The following is a 19,126-nucleotide window of genomic DNA, read 5'->3' as shown; positions in this document are numbered from 1 at the left end:
GCAAGTCAGAGAAGAGGCTTAAAGAAGTCCAGGCGGAGAGAGCGTGGGGCACACGGGTGAAGAGAGAAGTCCAGGCGGAGAGAGCGTGGGGCACACGGGTGAAGAGAGAGAAGTCCAGGCGGAGAGAGCGTGGGGCACACGGGTGCAGAGAGAGAGAAGTCCAGGGGGAGACAGCGTGGGGCACACGGGTGAAGAGAGAGAAGTCCAGGCGGAGACAGCGTGGGGCACACGGGTGAAGAGAGAGAGAGAAGTCCAGGCGGAGACAGCGTGGGGCACACGGGTGAAGAGAGAGAAGTCCAGGCGGAGACAGCGTGGGGCACACGGGTGAAGGGAGAGAAGTCCAGGCGGAGACAGCGTGGGGCACTCGGGTGAAGGGAGAGAGAGAAGTCCAGGCGGAGACAGCGTGGGGCACGCGGGTGAAGGGAGAAGTCCAGGCGGAGAGAGCGTGGGGCACGCGGGTGAAGGGAGAGCACTAGCCATTTACAGACACCTTCAAAGGAGGCTGTTGCTTGCTACAGGAGGCTCTCTGATCATTAGCCGTGGCTGCCTTGAGGTTGCCAAATGCTTTTGGACAAAACCAAGAGTTCCCAGCCAGGACCTAGAAGCCAGTTGAGGAAAACTGCGCACTGGATCAAAAATGATTTTCTGACAAGACAGGCACTAATCTAAATGTATCCTTCCCCGGCTTACATTTTAAAGAAAAGAAGATCCTTCCAGGACTCATGGGAGATGGGTTCCTTCCAGCCGTCTTCCCTCAGCAACCCTCCCGTGCATGCTACTTCCTGCCCCTCCAAGTATTTGGTTTTTATGTCATTTCTTTTAGAGTTTGGGGGCAGAGTGGTCTCACTACTGGGCAGGTTGAAGGTCTTCTTAACAGTTAAAGCCCTATTTGTGTATTTTTAGCCATATTACATATATAAAATGGTGCCATTATTTTTATTAAATTCCTATCCTTTTACAAAGGCCTGGTGAAGGTTTGGGGTGTTGCATCTCTAACTCCATTCCCCTCCCTATGGTTCAGGTTGCAGTTTTGCATGGTACAATGATTTTTTTTTAAGGATCACATATATTGTGTTGTAGCAGAATTGACTCTAGTTGGCTAAAAGTAGACTAGCAGTGTCTTGCCATTTGATAAGGGTGACTCCTGGCATTTCCTATACTAAAGGTCCAGTTATGACCAGGGCCAAAAATGACTCCTCTGACCCAGGGGTATGATGTACATATTTAGCTAGAAAAAGAAAAGATTATAGCCAACCAGCTGATCTTCTCAAAGCTATGAGAAAAAGGAAATGCATCTGGTCTGCAGAGGTCACTGGGAGCAAGAAGAAATGTGTGTGTGGGGTAGGGAGAAATTTATAGTTTAGAAAATAGGCCGTCTAATGGTCCAGCTTCTCTCCCTTCACCAGGAGTCGCCCTATGGCAAAACAGCTATGTGGCATGATCAGGAAAGGGAAGAGTTCCCATCTGCAGGGTGTAGGGAGCCAGAAGAGCAGCGGCTGTGAGTCAGGCACACAGCACAGTGAGGAAGGAGATCAGAGCAAATGGGCTTTTGTTGTGTTTTTTAGTTAATTATTGGACTGAATGACCGAACTTTTTTTTTTTTTAATTACAAACTGAATGGCCTATGGCTTAGACTCAATACTAACTAGCTCGTACAACTTAACTCAACCCATCCCTGTTAATCTATGTTTTGCCACGTGGCTTCGTGGCCTTGCCTGTTCTCTCATATCTTGCATCTCTTGGCGGCGTCTCAGAGTGTCTCCTCTGACCCTGCTTTTCTTCTCTCTCTGTCTCTCGAATAACTGAACTGTTGAGGCCCACCTTCTCATCCTTTGTGGCTCAAAAACTGTGGTTTCCCAACCAGACATTTAAAGTGCTCGAATCTAACCCTGAAGGGCACAAACAAGAAAGCTTTGGATTTAGCAAGTCCAAGGACACAGATTAAGATGATACACGGAGAGCTGTGTCGGGCAGAAGAGACATCTGTGTAGGGTTGACTCGGGGCTCCATGGTTTGCACATCCTGAGGGAATCTGTTCACACTCTCACCTCAGCTTTCTCATATATGAAATGACAACAACAAAACTATCTACTTCAAGAAATCTTTTAGAGATTAATTAGTATACTATTTTAAGATCCTTAAGTTCCTGACACACAGTAAGCGCTGAATCAATGCGACGTGCTGTCAATAGCACCCAAGGGCAGAGAAGGGCACTGGATCCTGTATTAATTCCTCATTGGTCATCTGGCTTCATAATAATCCATTGTTTGGAGTCATACATGTTGAAGAATTACGGAGTTGTTGTTTTGTATCCTTATGGGCCAGATTTTGAGTGTTGGTCTCTGGGTATGTATTGAACATCACGTATTTTTGCATTATCTATATTGGATGAGAACTGACTGAACTGAAAGCCATTCAAGAATTCAAGTCTTGAGTGGTGTATGCACATCACAAGGTTGGTCAATGTATGTATGTATATATATATCAACTGTTCAGAAGCTGCCCGAGTATTCAACAGTGCAGGGCCTTCTGACCCCCTGAAGAGTGCTCGCTTTCATTTCTAGTGTCTCAGTGCCTCGTTTTCCAGATGCTTTGGAGGAAGAAAATATATATGTATATACATCATGCTAGATACTTTTCTATCACCTTGCCACAAGCTAGTCGTCTGAGAGGAGGGAACCTCAATTAAGAACATGCCTCCATAAGATTCAGCTGTAGGGCATTTTCTTAATTAGTTATTGATGAGGGAGGGCCTAGCCCATGGTGGGTGGGGCCATCCCTAGACTGGTGCTCCTGGGTTTTACAAGAAAGCAGGATGGACAAGCCATGTGGAGCAAGCCAGTAAGCAGCACCCCTCCATGGCCTCTGCAAAAGCTCCTGTCTCCAGGTTCCTGCCCTGCTTGAATTCCTGACTTCCTTTGTTGATGAACTGTGATGTGGAAGTATAAGCTGAATAAACCCTTTCCTCCTCAGCTTGCTTTGTGTGTGTGTGTGTGTGTGTGTGTGTGTGTGTGTGTGTGTGTGTGTGTGTGTAAACAAAACCATAAGCTTACGATCTTAGCCACACACTTATTATCTCAGTTTCTGTGGGTCAGGAGTTTAGGATGCTCAGCCCATGGCCTCACAGATCTGTAGTTCATAGGGCAAACACATTTCATTTCTCATTTGCAGTTTGCAGTCTTTCAAACTCTGAAGTAATTGGAGGGTTTTGTTTCTCAGTGACTATAGGACTAAGGTCTTAATTACCTTACAGATTGTCTTGTTGGTTCAGGTCTTCTTTTATCTCATAGAGACCACTTGTCTTAGTTAGGGGTTTTATTGCTGTGAAGAGACACCATGACCACCGCAACTCTTATAAATAAAAACATTTAATTGGGATGGCTCACTTACAGTTCAGAGGTTCAGTCCATTAGCATCATGATGGGGAGCATGGCAGCATGCAGCCAGATGTGGTGCTGAGAGTCCTACACCTGCACTCAGAGGCAACAGGAAGTCCACTGGCTGTCATACCGAGGGAAGCTTGAGCAAAAGAGACCTCAGATCCTGCCCCCACAGTGACACACGTCCTCCAACAAGGCCACACCTAATAGTGCCACTCCCTTCGGGGGCCATTTTCTTTCCAGCCACCACACCACTTGCAGTTCCTTTCCTTAGAGACTTCTCAGGTAGATCACAGCCTGGATGTTGCCTTTCTCTGGTTCTGCAGGAGCACAGCTCTGACCCGCACCCCTCCTAAATCCTCTAATCACGTCCCATATAACTTAACAGTCACAAGAGTGACCTTTTCACCATCATTTCCCTTAGAATGCTGTCTAAGTACGGGACATTTATCTCATCCCGTTCACTCTGCTTCTCAACCTCCATAAGTGGGAATTATATAGATTTACATAGTGGGATCTACATAGAGAACACACGCAGGGATGGGCAGGCTGAATGCTGAGGAATACCTTTGAAGTATGTGATAAAATGTGAGAACAGTTATGGCTCAGATACTCAGGGGTGATGCCAACTGTGACACAGGGGTCAGAGAAAGTATGGTGTTCTCAAGGATACTCCACACTGTTTAGTAAGGAAGAGCAAAGGCACAGTCCAGCCTGCAGAAGAGCAGGACTTAGAGAGTCTCCTCCATGCCCTAAGTGAGATCCGTCGCTGGTGTGAACCCTCTGGAACTCAGAAGGGCACAGAGATGTCTGATTTCAGTATATTCGTGCATTTGGTGAAGTATCATCAGAAGATGGGATGAAAGGATTAAGTCAAGTAATATAATTACTTGGGCGACTGAAACTCTCCTAATATAAAAGGAAAAATTATGTTTCCCTTGGTATATTAGAGGGCCGGTGGCTGCAGGATTGGCCATTCCTGGGGGCAGAAACTAGATGGCAACGTGAATTCTTTGAGTAGATTGCCTGCGGTGCATGATTATTGTAGTCAATATCTTCTACATTTGTGTCAACTCTCTGTTCACAATCTTGGATAATTCTTGCATATTTATATGCTAATGCATTCATTATACATATGCACGGTTCCCCAGCATCTTGCCAAGTCTTTCTATCCCCTCTTCTTGCTTGAGAGATTCCCTACCAACATTGTTCAAAAGAAATGCAAAGCAAGAAAAACCATCATACGCATAAAATGAAAGAAAACAAATTAAAGACCATAAAAAAGCTACAACCTAGAAAGTGACTGTCAATTTACTTACTACAAAATCTCAAGTCTTAAGCTCTTTTAGAATGATCAGTGTGAGAAGAAAAAAACACCTCCTTTCCTAAGCAAAGAAGTGAAATGCAAACACTTGTATTAGCTTTCTTTTACTGTGACAGTTATGTGTCCAACTTACAAAGAGGGGTGTTTATTCAACACTTTGGAGAGTTCAGTCTGAGGTTGATTTAGCCTTTTTTATTTGTTTATTTTTTTAATGGGGGGGGTGGTGCTGGGTATGGTGGCTCATGCCTTTAATCCCAGCACTCAAGAGGCATAGGCAAGAAGAGCTATGTGAGTTTGAGGTCAGGCTGGTCTACTCAGTCAGGTCAGGTCCAGGCCAGCCAGAACTACAAAATGAGACCCTGTCTCATTTAAAAAAGATTTATTTTATTTATGTCTGTGCTCATGTGTCTGTGTGTATGTATCTCTGTGAGTGTGTGGATGAACATATGTGTGTCTGAAAGGAGTACCTGTGAAGACTGAAAGAGCTTATGAGATCCCTCGATCTGCAGTTACAGGCATTTGCATGCTGCCCAATGTCTTAGGGTTTTTATTGCTGTGAAGAGACACCATGACCATGGCAACTCTTATAAAGAAAACATTTAATTGGGGTGGCTTGGCTGGCTTACAGTTTCAGAAGTTCAGTCCATTATCCTCATGGAGAGGAACATGGCTGTGGTACTGGTTACATCTTGGCTTTCAGGCAACAGGAAGTTGACTGAGATACTGGGTGGTATCCTGAGCATAGGAAACCTCAAAGCCCACAGTGACACACTTCCTCCAACAAGGCCACACCAACTCCACCAAAGCCACACCTCCCAATAGTGCCAAGCCCTATGAGATTATGAGGGCCAATTACATTCAAACTACCACACCCAATATAGGCTCCAGGATGTAAACCTTGGCCCTGTGGTAGTTCGGATGAGAGTGGCCCCCATAGGCTTTTATGTTTGAAAACTTAGTCTCCAATTGGTGGAACTGTTGGGGAAGGATTAGGAAGTGTGGCCTTGTTGGAGGATGTGTGTTTCAAAAGCTATTCCAGTCACCTGTCTCTGCTTCCTGATGTGAGCTCTCAGCTACTGCTCCAGCACCACACCTGTCTGCTTGCTGCCATGCTTGCCACCATGACGGGCATGGGCTCCAACCCTCAGGAACTGTGAGCCTGCCCCTCGGTAAACATTTTCTTTTATGAATTGCCTTGGCTATGGTGTGTTATCATGACAATAGAAAAGTAACCGATATAGCCTTCATGATTGAGTAACAAGATGTTGAATCATCTCTTTAGCTCCAGGCTGTTGCTGTTGGGTCTGCAGTGAAGCAGCATGGTAGGAGGTGTGTGCCAGTGTCCCTTTCTAGGGCATGCCCCTGATGACTGGGGCCTTCTAAGAAGTCCTACCTCTTGAAGGTCCAACCACCACCCTAGCAGTACCAAGCTGGGGACTTGGCCTTTGTGAGGATATTTCAGCATAGAAGGAGAGTATGTATGTGCCTTGCCACTGCCTTTAAAACGAGGATTAAAATCCGAAGCTTGTTCTCTGAAAAATGTTCTGGTTCCATCTCCTTTCCCTTAGATTTACCGTAGATGTGTAATGTGTAACCAATTACACAACAAAATCCCAGGAAGTTTGTGAAAATGACCCTCAGTTGGAGCACACGACAGGCCTATTAACAGCCTTTGAAGTTGGCCCAGGCACAAACCTGGTGAGAGCTTGAGTCTTGAGTCAGCTCTGCAAGTCAGTGCTACATTTTGACCAGTGTTTGGAATGATCTCATTCCACGTTACACCGAGTCGCTGTTTTAGATTACAGAGACTCATACTATGTTGCTTAATTCCTTGACTTATCAGTGGAAACCAAGGTTAAAATCGCATAGTACTTCTGATGAGCGGAAATGTACCCTGGCTAGCCCAGTCGCCATCCCCGCTAATCTTCCCACAGAGACACAGCTAGGGACCAGAGCACAGCACCCAGTAGGCAGCATGGCGGGGCAGCAAGGGTCCTCCTGGAGTGACCAAGCTGAGGTCAGCCAGATAAGCAAGGGTAATTCAGATGTCAATCATCAAACATTAGGGTGCCTAAAAGTCGCCTGGGGGACTTGCTAGAAGGGGGTCTGTTGGCCAGTGAAGGGACAGAGTCGGGCAGTTGAGCTGCCAGGGTGACTCTGATATGAGTGATTTGGGAAGACTGCTAGGAATTACTGAACTAAGAGAGAAAACGGTTGCTGGCTTCCGGAGAGGGGCTCTCTGCCCTCTGGAAAGAAGGGCGGGCTAGTTATGGGTCCACAGGATGAGTGAGGGGCCAGAACACAGGACAGAAGACAACAGCAAAGAGACCACCATGGCAGAACCGCACCAACTTTACACTTATAATTAAAGATGGAGAGTAGACAGTGTGTTCCTGTCTTCAGGTAGAGTCCTCTAGGGAAAGATGGGTTTAAAAACTACACTAGTCCCAGTGGCCAGACTCTATAAAATACAAGCAATAAGTACAGTGGTACTCTCTCTATATTTAAAATAATAATAATAATACGTGTGGGGAAACAGATTTCTTCATTTGAACCATGTACTATTTATTTATTAACCGTTTAAAACACTATGCATTGACGTGTATGTAATGTATTCTGACCACATGTGGTGGTTTGAATAGGAGTGGCCTCCCTTGACTCATGTGTTTGATTACTTGGTCCCTAGGGAGTGGCATTAGAAGGTGTGGCCTTGTAGAAGGAAGTGTGTCACTGTGGGCCTGGGCTTTGAGGTCTCATACATGCTCAAGCTACACCCAGTGTCACAGTTCACTTCCTGTTGCCTGCAGATGAAGATGTAGAACTCTCAGCTCCTTCTCCAGCACCTTGTCTGCCTGCATGCCAACATGACAGTAATGTCCCTTGGAAACTGTAAGCCAGCCCCAATTAAATGTTTTCCTTTATAAGAGTTGCTGTGGTCATGGTGTCTCTTCACAGCAACAGAAACTCTAACAAGACACCATATTTATCCCCTCCTACCCTTTCTTATCCTCCCACAGTGGACCCCTCCTTCCCAACAAGTTCTCACTTGACTTCCTGTGTGTGCATGTGTGTGTCTCTGTGTGCATGCGTGCATGTTTGCGTGTGTGTGTGTGTGTGTGTGTGTGTGTGTGTGTGTTTAATTGGGGTTGATTGTATATGGGTGGAGGGTTGTTTGCTATAACATAGACAGCTTAACTTACTAGTGACTACATCACTGACAAAATGATCAGCTGCCAATGCTACTCAGTTAGGAGTGGACCCTCAAGAGTCACATTCCTAGCCCACGATGAAATGTTTACTGGCCCAGTTTTGTGCAGCTAACCACGGCTGCAGTGATTTCATGAGAGCAAAGGCCATGCCATGCCTAGAAGACAATTTCTCAGCACTGTTCTCCAGCTCTTACATTCCAGTGTTCCATGAGCCTTGTGTGTATGGGGGGTGGGTGGGGGTGCATGGGTGTCCCATTTAGGGCTGAGCACTCAACAGTCACTAGTTCTCAGCACTCTGGTTCTAAGTCTTTGCATTAACCACTGCCCACTCGAGGACAAGCTTCCTTGACCAAGGCTGAGAGCCTTAATCCATGGATATAAACATAATATTTAGAAGGCAGCTTGATAATATGTCCATTTAGTAAAACAACAGTTGTAGGTTTTCTTCTAGGTTTGTGTGTTTGCAGAAACTGGGAAGCTGGGGGGGCGGGGCGGGGGGCTTGGTTTGGGCGACAGAACACATGCAATGTGAATGTAGACAAGAATACGAGTGGTGGAAAGGTCTAAGTGGCGATAAGAGAGAGGGGGTTATAGTATACTATCCCAGGGGGCCTAGAAGGGACCCTACCAGTGGCACAGGAATGAATCTAGATACTCTGAGTTCTTTAGTCCATTCACTTTGTTCTTCTAAGCCAATTTCATCCACAGTTTCAGTCCTGTCCTCACATTCGGCTCCTCTCTGTGCCCAGTTTTCCTGTCCTCATAGTTTTAGTAAACTCTTATGCTTTTGACCTGTTCTTCCTCCTCTGTCCCTTCGTCCTCCGTCCCTTCACCCCTGGCCCTGATAAACTCTACAAGAGATCTGCTTTACCCTCCACTGAACCTCTGTCTTCCTCTCCTCTCTCCAGTCATGTGGTTCTGTGTCCGATTTTCTGCTCCAGTCCTTACTGCACCTGGTTATGTAAAATGCACTATTGTCCTCAGTCAGTCTCTCTGCCATGCCCCTAGGCATGGAGTAAGGGGATGGTCTGAGCTTCATTTGCACAAGAAACAAAGCTGTGCATCTCCAGCCAGCTTGTCTCCTAGGCTCAGCGGGGGAGTTAGTTACCTAGTTCAGCAGGTCTGAGGTGCTGAACAGTTTGCCAATTGGTCTGGGAATATTTGGGCACGCAAGAATTTCATAGCAGAAGACAGCTGAAATATTAAAAGCTGGATATCACCAAATATTCATAAGTGGCTTGCCTCTTGACAGACCCTTGGCCGGTCAAAGTACAGCTTTAATACACAGCTGAATCTCTATAATATATTCTTGTGGCCTGCAAGAAGGGAGTGGGTGTAGGTCAGCCAAAACTAATGTATGAGAAAGAAATATGGAAGCATAGTACTTTGTAGGCTAATGAAAATATGTAATTTAAGAAAAGCAAGGGCTAGAGAAAAGACTCAGTGGGCAAAGCCTTTATATGCAAGTATGAGGATTGAGTTTGTATCCCCAAAACTCAACTCATGCAAAGCCAGATGCATCTGTGTGTATCTGTAAAGCCACGGCTCCTACAGTGGAGTGGGAGGCAGAGACAGCGTTCCCAGGAGCTCACAGGCCAGCTAGCCTGGTGTGTACTGCAGAGAGCAACAAGGAGGTGAAGACCAAACCCTGAGGTTGTCCCCTGACTTCCGCACGTGTGCAGTGGTGCATGCATGCACACGCACGCACGCACGCACGCACGCACGCACGCACGCACAGTGAGAACAGAAGTACCCTGCATGGGTGGATAATGCTGTTCCTGAAGCTGTATGCTATTAAAGGAATATCCTAGAGCTATATGTGACCAATCTTCCTGAGTTGTTGACCAGGGAGACCCCAGAAGCCACCAAAACAATATGGGCTATTACCATTGCTCTTGGCTGTGCCCCAGGCCTCGATAACAAGACGCCCATGCTGGAGATGCCATACACTGTTGTTTCAGAACACAGTAAACAAGCGGAACTGAGCTGGAAGCTTCCTCCTGCTGGCTAGCTTTCATGGTGCTGGAAGGGACTCTGCGGGCTGCTGGGGCAGAAGAGTCATCGGTTATCTTAGCCAGTTGTCAACACTGCAAGGTCAATACTGACCTGCCAAGCCAAATGTGTCCACTGGTACAATAGTGGCATTGCAGTTATGGGGGGTTAAGTGGCTGCTTTCTGATGATTTGAGATCTGCTTAATAGGGAATTCAAGCCTAGTACTGCAAACCACGTCAAAAGCCCATGGGCCGGGAGGTCATAAACAGACCCTGGGGGCGGCGGGGGTGGGGGTGGGGGCGGTAGATACTACTGGTTGTTTATTTGCTATTTACTTTTTAGACCAGGTCCCACAAGGTAGCCTAGGCTAGGCTGGCCTCTAATTTGGCCTCCTGAGTGTTGGGATTTCTGGAGTGGCCACCTTACCCAGTTTCTGGTGCCGCTTTAAGTAGAAAGAACAGGTGGTGTTTCCCCTGCTTGTTGGTGATTAAATGTTCCTAGGCTCCCATGGAGAACAGGAGGCAGAGTAAGAGCTGTGGCTTCTAAGTCTCAGTGATGTGTGGTGGAAGCAGATTAGTGCAGCAGAGAATACGGGTAACGTTTAAGCAGTTTGACCTTCAACAACTTATTTTCCTTGTCTGAATTTCAAATTTCTCATCAGTAAACTTGACATAACATTACCTGCCTCACAGGGTTGTTCAGTGAGATAGTTTTAAAAATCTGCCTTTCACACAGGTACTCAGCAGTAAATATACCATCTCAAGGATCAGTAGGAAAAGAAAAACAGCTCACGAAAATGAGAATTTGGCATATGGAACACATACTGAAGTTGGGATCTGATTTTAATTAATGAGTTGAATATTGGAATTTTTAACTTGTGGGTTGCTTGGAAACCCAAACTAACTCAATAGCCTGGCACTAAACTAGTTGTTGTCTTAATCAAAGCAGTAATCAAATGTTCTGAAGCTCAAGGTTGTAGGTCAAGAATTCCCCTGTGAATTTGGCATTGGTCCAGCTGTTTTGGGAAAAAAGAAAAGATTCCCCAAATCGTCAATGTATTTGTGCTGAAGTATCTCTGAGGTTTGGCTCTTTCCTGCATCTGTACCCCTAGAGCACCCAGAAGGTATTTCAACATCCCAGGTTAGGGTGGAATAGCCCAGCATATTCAACCAACACCCACTGAGTGCCAGGGGTCAGGAACACGGTAATATCCATCTCTTGCCCTCCTGTCCTTTAGAAGTTTAGAGCCTAGGGGAAGAATCAGTCAGCGTTAAATAATACAGCAAACGGTTTCATGAGTGGCTGGCTGTGTCTCCAGAAATAGACCATTAGGAACTGAGCAGTACAGGCAGATAGAGCAGGTCTTACACATCCATTGTGAGCTGTTTTTAGTTTCCTGGCAAACCTGTTGCCCAACATTTTCACACTACCTGATCCGAAGCTTTGAGTCCTGGCCAGAGTGAAACTGGGCAGAGGGGCACTTGGGCATCCATGCTGCAGGATGTGACTAACTACCCTTTCACCGGCACCCAGGGACTTGAACAGCCTGTGCCCAGCTCCCCGGGATTTCACCAGGCTGTGCCCAGCTCCCCGGGGATTTCACCAGGCTGTGCCCAGCTCCTCGGGGATTTCACCAGGCAGTACCCAGCTCCCCAGGACTCCACCAGGCTGTACCCAGCTCCCCAGGACTCCACCAGGCAGTACCCAGCTCCCCAGGACTGCACCAGGCAGTACCCAGCTCCCCAGGACTCCACCAGGCAGTACCCAGCTCCCCAGGACTCCACCAGGCTGTGCCCAGCTCCCCAGGATTGCACCAGGCTGTGCCCAGCTCCCCAGGACTGCACCAGGCAGTACCCAGCTCCCCATGTTTGGCATGATGACTTAGATTCTGCCTCCCTTGGGCAGTGAGATAATAAACGAGACTGCTCTAAGCAGCTAAGCACAGTCCTGGGCTAATCTTCATCAGTGTGCCACCAGAGGTGTGCTGCCTGCCACTGTGTACTTTTATGGTTGTTTGCATCTTATTCCTTTATAATTCACAGTCTTAAAGATTTAGGAGAAAAACTGGATAAAATTGGAGTGCTGTGTTAGTTTGCTAGACTTTGTCTCCACTTGTAGCTCAGTGGGCAAAATCGGTTACTGCTGGGGGAAGGTGTCCATGGTGCTGCGTGGGCATCTCAGCAGATATTTACAAACAAAAATGCCAAGGCCTGGGGGTCTGTGAGGCAGGCAGCTGGTGGATGACTCATGTTCGGCCCTCAGAGCGATCGTGACACATGGCAGAGGCCCTTTCCTGCCCATCACCTGCTCCTGTCAGTTCTTCCTCCTCTAATAAAGTGCATCTGTTGTGGTGACTGAATACAAACACACCAAGCTGGGTGTGGAGTAATTCAATCAGGGCAAGTCCACATGCTTGGCGGTACTGTGTCCGGGATGGAGAGAAGGCCGGTAGCAACTTGAGTGTAACAGAAGTAGGCCGGAAGCACAGTTCCTCCTAGGACCGTCCTGGATCACACTTCTGGAGCATAGAGGCCCCGACATACCCTCCACATCAAGCATTTTAAGGGGACGATTCCCCTGTGCTCCCTTCTGAATCATGGTAAACGTTTTATGTGGCCTTTCTCTTATCAGTATCATCTTAACATTTCACTGAGGATTATAAATTTTTAAGGGAGTTCAAACCAAAGTTCAGAGACATACTAGCAATTCTTTTCATATTGGTTTTTGTGGCTGTGTTGTGTATCCTGAAGAATTGATTGGTTAAAATGCCCCAGTTTCAAAAGTAAAACAGCAGGAGTGACATTTGCAGGCTGGTATTTGCAGTTCTCACTCATCCTTGCATTTTTAAGAGCCGTCCTTTGTTGTGAGAGTCTAAGTAGTACAGAATTTTGTGTGTTGTTTTTCCAAGAGCAGAAAGTGAGCATGCTCAGAATGCTAGTCTGCTTGAAGTGTGTGTGTCTCACAGATTGACTGGAATTAGGGATCTGCAAGATGCTTGAAAGGTCTTTTAAAACAAGTAAAAATCACAGTAGCACTCTAAGTTGCATAACTAAGCCTTTTGTCCCTTCCCTCCTGTTCCCTTTCCTCTTTCTGATTCATCTGGCAGGGCTCTTGTTACTTGAGAAAAGGTGCATGAATGAGGAGCCTTCATTTCAGTCTCTGCTTCTGTGAGTGAAGACCTGTGCCTTCCTACTCAGTAAGACATGTTCACTTCTGTGTGTGGAGTTTTATTTTTCTTTCTGAGACACTGCTGTGATACAGGGTACTTTAGCAGGTGTCCTGGAAGACAGTAAATACAGCATCCACATTCAAGGTCTTTGCATGTTAGTGTTAGTGCACTGACCCTCGACCTCTGCCCTCACAACCAGTTCTCTCCAGACCCAGGTAAAAATGTTAGCATTTTTATCACATTGTGGCAGGGTCCTGTGCTGTTATTCCCATTGGGGGAGGGGCCAAGTAGGCGCAGAGTCAATAACACAGACTCCGGGAGAATGTTGAAACAACAAGCTCAGTTGATTCAGGAAGAGGCAAGCCTTATATACCCTCCACCCCACCCTGGGGGAAGGTCTGATGAATATGCATCTGCTGGTGTGACATGGCTGCCTCTCATTGGTCCAGCTCATCTCTAGATCATGTCTCAGCTGCTTTTGCTAAGGCCCTTAGGCAGACCCAGGTTGGCTCTCAGAAAGTATCTCATTACTGGTTTGGGCTGCCTGACGCTCAGGCCTGTTAGGGATGAGTCATCCCACACCACATGGTTGAAAGAGTAGAGAATATATGAGCAGAGGTGCAGAGCCAATAATATTGTTGATCATCTGGTAAATATTTAAGAAACAGGAATTAATAAGTATGTTTATTTATATGGATTTGATATTAACCTGAACCACTGATATAGAAAATTATGCTATACTATACTATATAATTTCTTAAATTATCTGAATCTAACTTATTAAACATTTTCACAGACTATTATGTATTATGTAAGATCTGTCTCCTGGCCATGTGTTTCCTGATTTATTTAAGGTCCTTATAAAGTCAAGTTTAAACCATCTTCCATGAAAGACCGTGTGACTGGATCCAGCACATGGGCATTGGTGGTGAAGCCCTGCTCTGCTTTGACTGTTGTATAGCTTGGATATATTCCTGGCTTCTCTGAGCCCCCATTTTTTTCATCTATAAAGTGTAAATACTGTAGCATCAGACCGTGTCCCTCAAGAGAGGAGGAGCTTGGAAGGTCCACGGGTTCATCATAATTACACGGAGAGCTTGTTCAGAATACACATCCCTGGGACTGCCTTTAGTGATCCTTATTTCATATATGTAACATGGGCACAGCCTGTGGCTCTCCATTTTTAGTCATCATGTCATGTGATTCTGAGTTACACTGTACCACTGCTGTAGAGACGAGCAGACTTTAAAGGATTTAGTTACCCTGTGTCCTAGTTTGCTCTCTGTTGCTGTGACTGAAACTAATTTGGGGGGAAAGGGTTGATTGCATCTTACAGATTAGTGTCTGTCATTGAGGGAAGTCAGGTCCGGAGCTCAAGGCAGGACTCAGGAGGCAAGAGCTGAAGCAGAGACCATGGAGGAACGTGGTACTGACTTGCTCTCATGACTTCTCATATAACTGCAGACCAGCGGCCCAGGGCTGGCACCCTCCACGGTGGGCGGGGTGCCACATCCATCATTAACCAGGAAAATGCCCCACAAATTTGCCTTCCACAGTCTGAGGGAGGCAGTTACTCAACTGAGGTTCCTTCTCAGGTGACTCTAGTTTGTGTTAAAAAAAAAAATTAACCTGCACACCCTGAAAAAGGAATAGCTAGCTAGAGCCGGAGAGATGGCCCAATGGTTAAGAGTACTGTCTGCTCTTCCAGAGGATCCAGGTTCAATTCTCAGCACCCACATGGCAGTTCACAGCTGTCTGCAATTCCAGTCACATGGTATCTAACAGCGTCTCACAGATATAGAAGTAGGCAAAACACCAATGTACATAAAAGAAAAATACATGAATAAAAAAAGAAATAGCTAGCCAATTCTAGTAAATATGCTTTTATTAGAATTTTAAGTAGTATTTGTGCCTGAAACATCCTGATTTCATAACAATGGGAAGTCAATTTGCATAAGTAGTGCTGTTGATTCATTAAGTTAAAGCATAATTCATTCCTTTTGCTGAATTAGATCCTCTGTCCCTTTTCTCTTACACAGGAAATAGCACAGTTTTTGAGGACTTGGCCTAACTCAGGAGCCCAGATGAGCTTAAAGACACTGGTGCTGAATCTGTAGTTTTTCGGCTCCATGCCCACTGAACCCCTGGTCATGCCAGCTCCCGCGTGCCCTGGCCTGCGAGGAGTGAGCAGCAGTCGGTGATGGGAAAGCGAAGGACTCCAGGGCTGGCTTCGGTATCATCTAAAGTAAACTGATAAAGGAAGCTGATAGCCCGGCCATGGAAAAGAACTCAAGTTTGTGGAGGAGCCTGGTGGGTGAACACCCAGTCTGCACGGCCTGGAAGGAAGAGGCGGAAGGCGCCATCTACCAGCTTGCCAGTATCTTGTTTGTAGTAGGTTTTATGGGCGGCAGTGGGTTCTTCGGGCTCCTGTACGTCTTCAGCTTGCTGGGGCTGGGGTTCCTGTGCTCCGCGGTCTGGGCGTGGGTAGACGTCTGCGCTGCTGACATATTCTCCTGGAACTTTGTGCTGTTTGTCATCTGCTTCATGCAGTTTGTTCACATTGCTTATCAAGTTCACAGCATCACGTTTGCCCGAGAGTTCCAGGTGCTGTACAGCTCCCTTTTCAAGCCCCTCGGGATCCCTGTGCCCGTCTTCAGAACAATCGCTCTGAGCTCCGAAGTGGTTTCTCTGGAAAAGGAGCACTGTTATGCCATGCAAGGCAAAACCTCCATTGACAGACTCTCCCTGCTTGTGTCGGGAAGGTTTGTACCCTCGGCTGCCTGTCTCTCCCCTGAGGAGTTGTCCCTGTTTGTATTTTCCATCTTGGTGCAGCATAGGCCTGGGCGGCACTTAGCACCCTGAGACTTGGAGAAATCTTTGAGACAGGAATCATAGGTGTGGACATTTAGAAGACAGGGTATGTTTACTTGAATCAGGAAATAATCTAGAGTCTTACTCTTTCCTCTTAGAAATAAAGTCCCCAGGCCTTAAAATGATGCATGAATTCATTTCTGTGGATGCAGTAGCTGCATCGTAGCTAGTCACTGGATGTCGAGGAGGAGGAGGCAGCTTGAATGGGCACAACCTTCATTGGTACACAAAGGATTTTAGGCAGACTCTTCTGGCATTCTGTTACATGACTGGGGACTTCTAGTTTTATATTATCAAGTTTATTTAGTAAATTCTGTCATTTGCCCCCTCGTGTGAAGTAGGAGTGAGGGCTTCATGAGTAAATGGTACATATGTATAGACTCAAAACTTGGAACAGTTTGAGGGGGCAAACACTAATATGTTTTTCATGGAATTGAAAAGATTAAACCTGTAACTCACAGAGATGCGTGTAGCAGATCTCCACCTGCTCTTAAATGCCCTCCCACGTGATCAGAAAATCTGACTGAGTACACTCAAGTCTTGTGCCAAAGCACAATAGACACACAGACTGGACTCACTTCGTCCACATTCAGCCTGATGACGTTTTGGCAGATTTCACTGACTGCTGTTCCCGATGTTTAAGGGAGGAGTATCCGTGCACAAATCTCACAGGGTACTAAGGTAGTACATGAATTCAATATTTTGTTCTTCAAAATTCAACAGGGCAGAAGTCACCAGAGGCTGGAAGGATATTCCCCCACAACATACCCCCAAATGTGCTCACACGTCCTTGCCCCTCACAGAAGATGCTCTTGTGTCTTGCTAGGATCCGAGTGACAGTTGATGGTGAATTCCTGCATTACATCCTCCCCTTTCAGTTCCTGGATTCTCCGGAGTGGGATTCACTGAGACCCACAGAGGAAGGCATTTTTCAGGTGAGGACCCAACAGGCTGCATGGTTGACACCCCAGTCTCCTGCACAGAATAATCTCAGTCCTGAAGCAGCAAGCATACCAACAGAGCAGCACACAGTGCGGCTTCAGTTTACATTTGACTTTGGGATGCGGTTTGTTTCATGCACGCTTCCCAGTTCTGAGTCCTGGGGACTGACGTTGCAGTCACAGAGAGAACGGGACAGATGTGGCAGGAGGGAGTCTGTGAATCCTCTCTGGACTTCCTGCGTTGAACCTCCCATCTGGGGGGTTGATATGGAATAACTAAGATCTGACTTTGAACACTGTTGGCGGGTGTGATGGTTTAGAAAACGCCAAGAGAAGGAACTGCACTTACTACAGAAGAAATGGATTTTGAAATTTAAAATGCCGGTGGGCTTCCGTTTTCTCCAAACTTGCTGTCACTTCTGGAGGTCATGTAGAGGTGGTGTGAGGCAGTCATTTCAGTTGGTTCCATTTGTCATGCTGTTCTGTTTCCTATAAGTCAAAACGCACACGTATATGTAAATTCTCGTAAGTGTGCAAAGGTGGTATTTGTAAATTCCATATTGTAGTAGAGAAACCAAGTTAGGGTTAAAAGCCCGCAATCTTCGTATTTAGGTATCTTTCTCTGCCATAGCCAGCTTTGCTCTTTCATTTTAATATCAAGTAGCTTTGCAAACTGCAAGACATAATCAAGAGGAGCACTGAGATTAGATAAGTAAATTATGTCATTTATTTTATTATTTAATATCTTAAGCTTTTACAATATTTTTTAACATAAGAGGATAACAAGAAATTCAGTTAAAATTTGGGGCAGAAGAATGTGATTGAAGGAGCTGGAGAGATGGCTCAGTGGTTAAGAGCACTGGCTGCTCTTGCAGAGACATGGGTTCAGTTCCCACGCCGCCCACATGGCAGCCCGCACCACCTGTAACTCCAGTTCCAGGGTATCTGGCGCCCTCTTCTGGCCTCTGTGGGCACTGCACACATGTGGTGTATATACATACATGGAGGCCAAACACTCAAACACACAAAAATAAATCTTTAATAACTGTGTTTGAGTTTTTTGCTTCCTAGTTTGATTTACGTGTCTCCGTGTTTTCAGGTGACCCTCACAGCAGAAACCGACTGTCGGTATGTGTCTTGGAGGAGAAAAAAATTGTACCTGCTCTTCGCACAGCACCACTACATCTCCCGCCTCTTTTCCATCTTGATTGGCAGTGACATTGCAGATAAACTCTATGCCTTGAACGACAGGGTGTATACAGGGAAAAACCATCACTATGATATTCGGTTACCCAACTACTATCAAATGTCAAGTCCAGACTTGTCCAGATCACCCCTGACGGAACAGTTTAGGAATTCCAGACCACACTGTAACAAATGACATCACAACCTGAAGCTGTATGACGACTATGAAACAGACTTCATCATTCCCCAGACAAGTCAGCACACTGATATTTTTATAACTTAAATTCAGAGTCTAGATGCCATTGCCAGCTGTTTAATTCAGTTTAACTTCTGCATTGCAAATAAAACTCACAAATTTTCCTGTATTCCTTGCTGTTATGGTGGGATAGGAAGATGAATAATGACGGGCAGCTTGCCCTTTTTCTGCATCAGAACTGGGAGAATGTAATTTCTCATTCTACAGTATTTTCTCAAACATGCTGTCTTGTGCTGTTAGCCCAGGAGAAGCAGTTAGCAAATGATCTCAACATGAGAACAGGTGGCTACCGTCCACAGACCCATTTCTAGAATCCGCTTTTTTTGCGACAATCTCTGACAAATGTAAGTTCCACTGCTGGTGTGGGAAGCAGTTATTTCTTTTACATGTGAAGTTCTTTGATGTGACTAAAAAGTAGAATAAATATGAGAAATGATAACATGCCGATTTGAAGGCTGCTTTCTTGCTACAAACAAGTCCTGCACTTACGCTTTACAGTGACCATTTAAAAGAGGCAACTCTTAGAAAGCACAATTGCACATTAGTTGCTGAGTGAAAAGAACACCCACAAACAGATGGCAGAGTGCATGTCCTTTGAGCTCCCTGTGCTCAGCTGCAGAGCTAGCCATTTGCCTGGGGCGGGGGGAGCCCTGGAGGGGAGGTCACAGTGAGTTCTCAGCTCTGGAAGAAGCACTTGAGAAAGAGATCCTTAGGTGCAGATCGGATCCCTATCTTTGGAAAACTGGCTTTCTGAAGCTCGTATGCAGTGGTCCTCCGTAGAAAGATCGGTTACAGAT

At 46.1% G+C, this 19,126-nt stretch overlaps 1 protein-coding gene across 5 annotated transcripts in view; it reads left to right on the top strand.

The window, feature by feature from the left end:
• The window catches only part of Popdc3 (popeye domain cAMP effector 3), a 28,823-nt gene extending 10,047 nt beyond the window's left edge, over nucleotides 1-18,776 (top strand). For 2 of the 5 annotated variants that reach the window (XM_006983733.4, XM_016002302.3), the window contains exons 2-4: nucleotides 15,116-15,838; nucleotides 16,774-16,882; nucleotides 17,988-18,776. In XM_006983733.4, coding sequence (XP_006983795.2) covers nucleotides 15,354-15,838; nucleotides 16,774-16,882; nucleotides 17,988-18,269 — 876 coding nt within the window. In that variant the 5' untranslated portion in view covers nucleotides 15,116-15,353 and the 3' untranslated portion in view covers nucleotides 18,270-18,776. Of the gene's footprint in view, nucleotides 1-13,013; nucleotides 13,104-13,181; nucleotides 13,292-15,115; nucleotides 15,839-16,773; nucleotides 16,883-17,987 lie in introns of all 5 variants that reach the window. The other 3 variants (XM_076552354.1, XM_076552355.1, XM_016002300.3) reach the window with 3 other exon arrangements.
• The last annotated feature ends 350 nt before the right edge of the window (nucleotides 18,777-19,126 follow it).

Source organism: Peromyscus maniculatus, chromosome 16 (assembly GCF_049852395.1).
Source record: "Peromyscus maniculatus bairdii isolate BWxNUB_F1_BW_parent chromosome 16, HU_Pman_BW_mat_3.1, whole genome shotgun sequence".
NCBI classification, from domain to species: Eukaryota; Metazoa; Chordata; class Mammalia; order Rodentia; family Cricetidae; genus Peromyscus; species Peromyscus maniculatus.
Note: the sequence above shows the minus strand (reverse complement) of the source record. Positions and strands in the feature narration are given on the sequence as shown.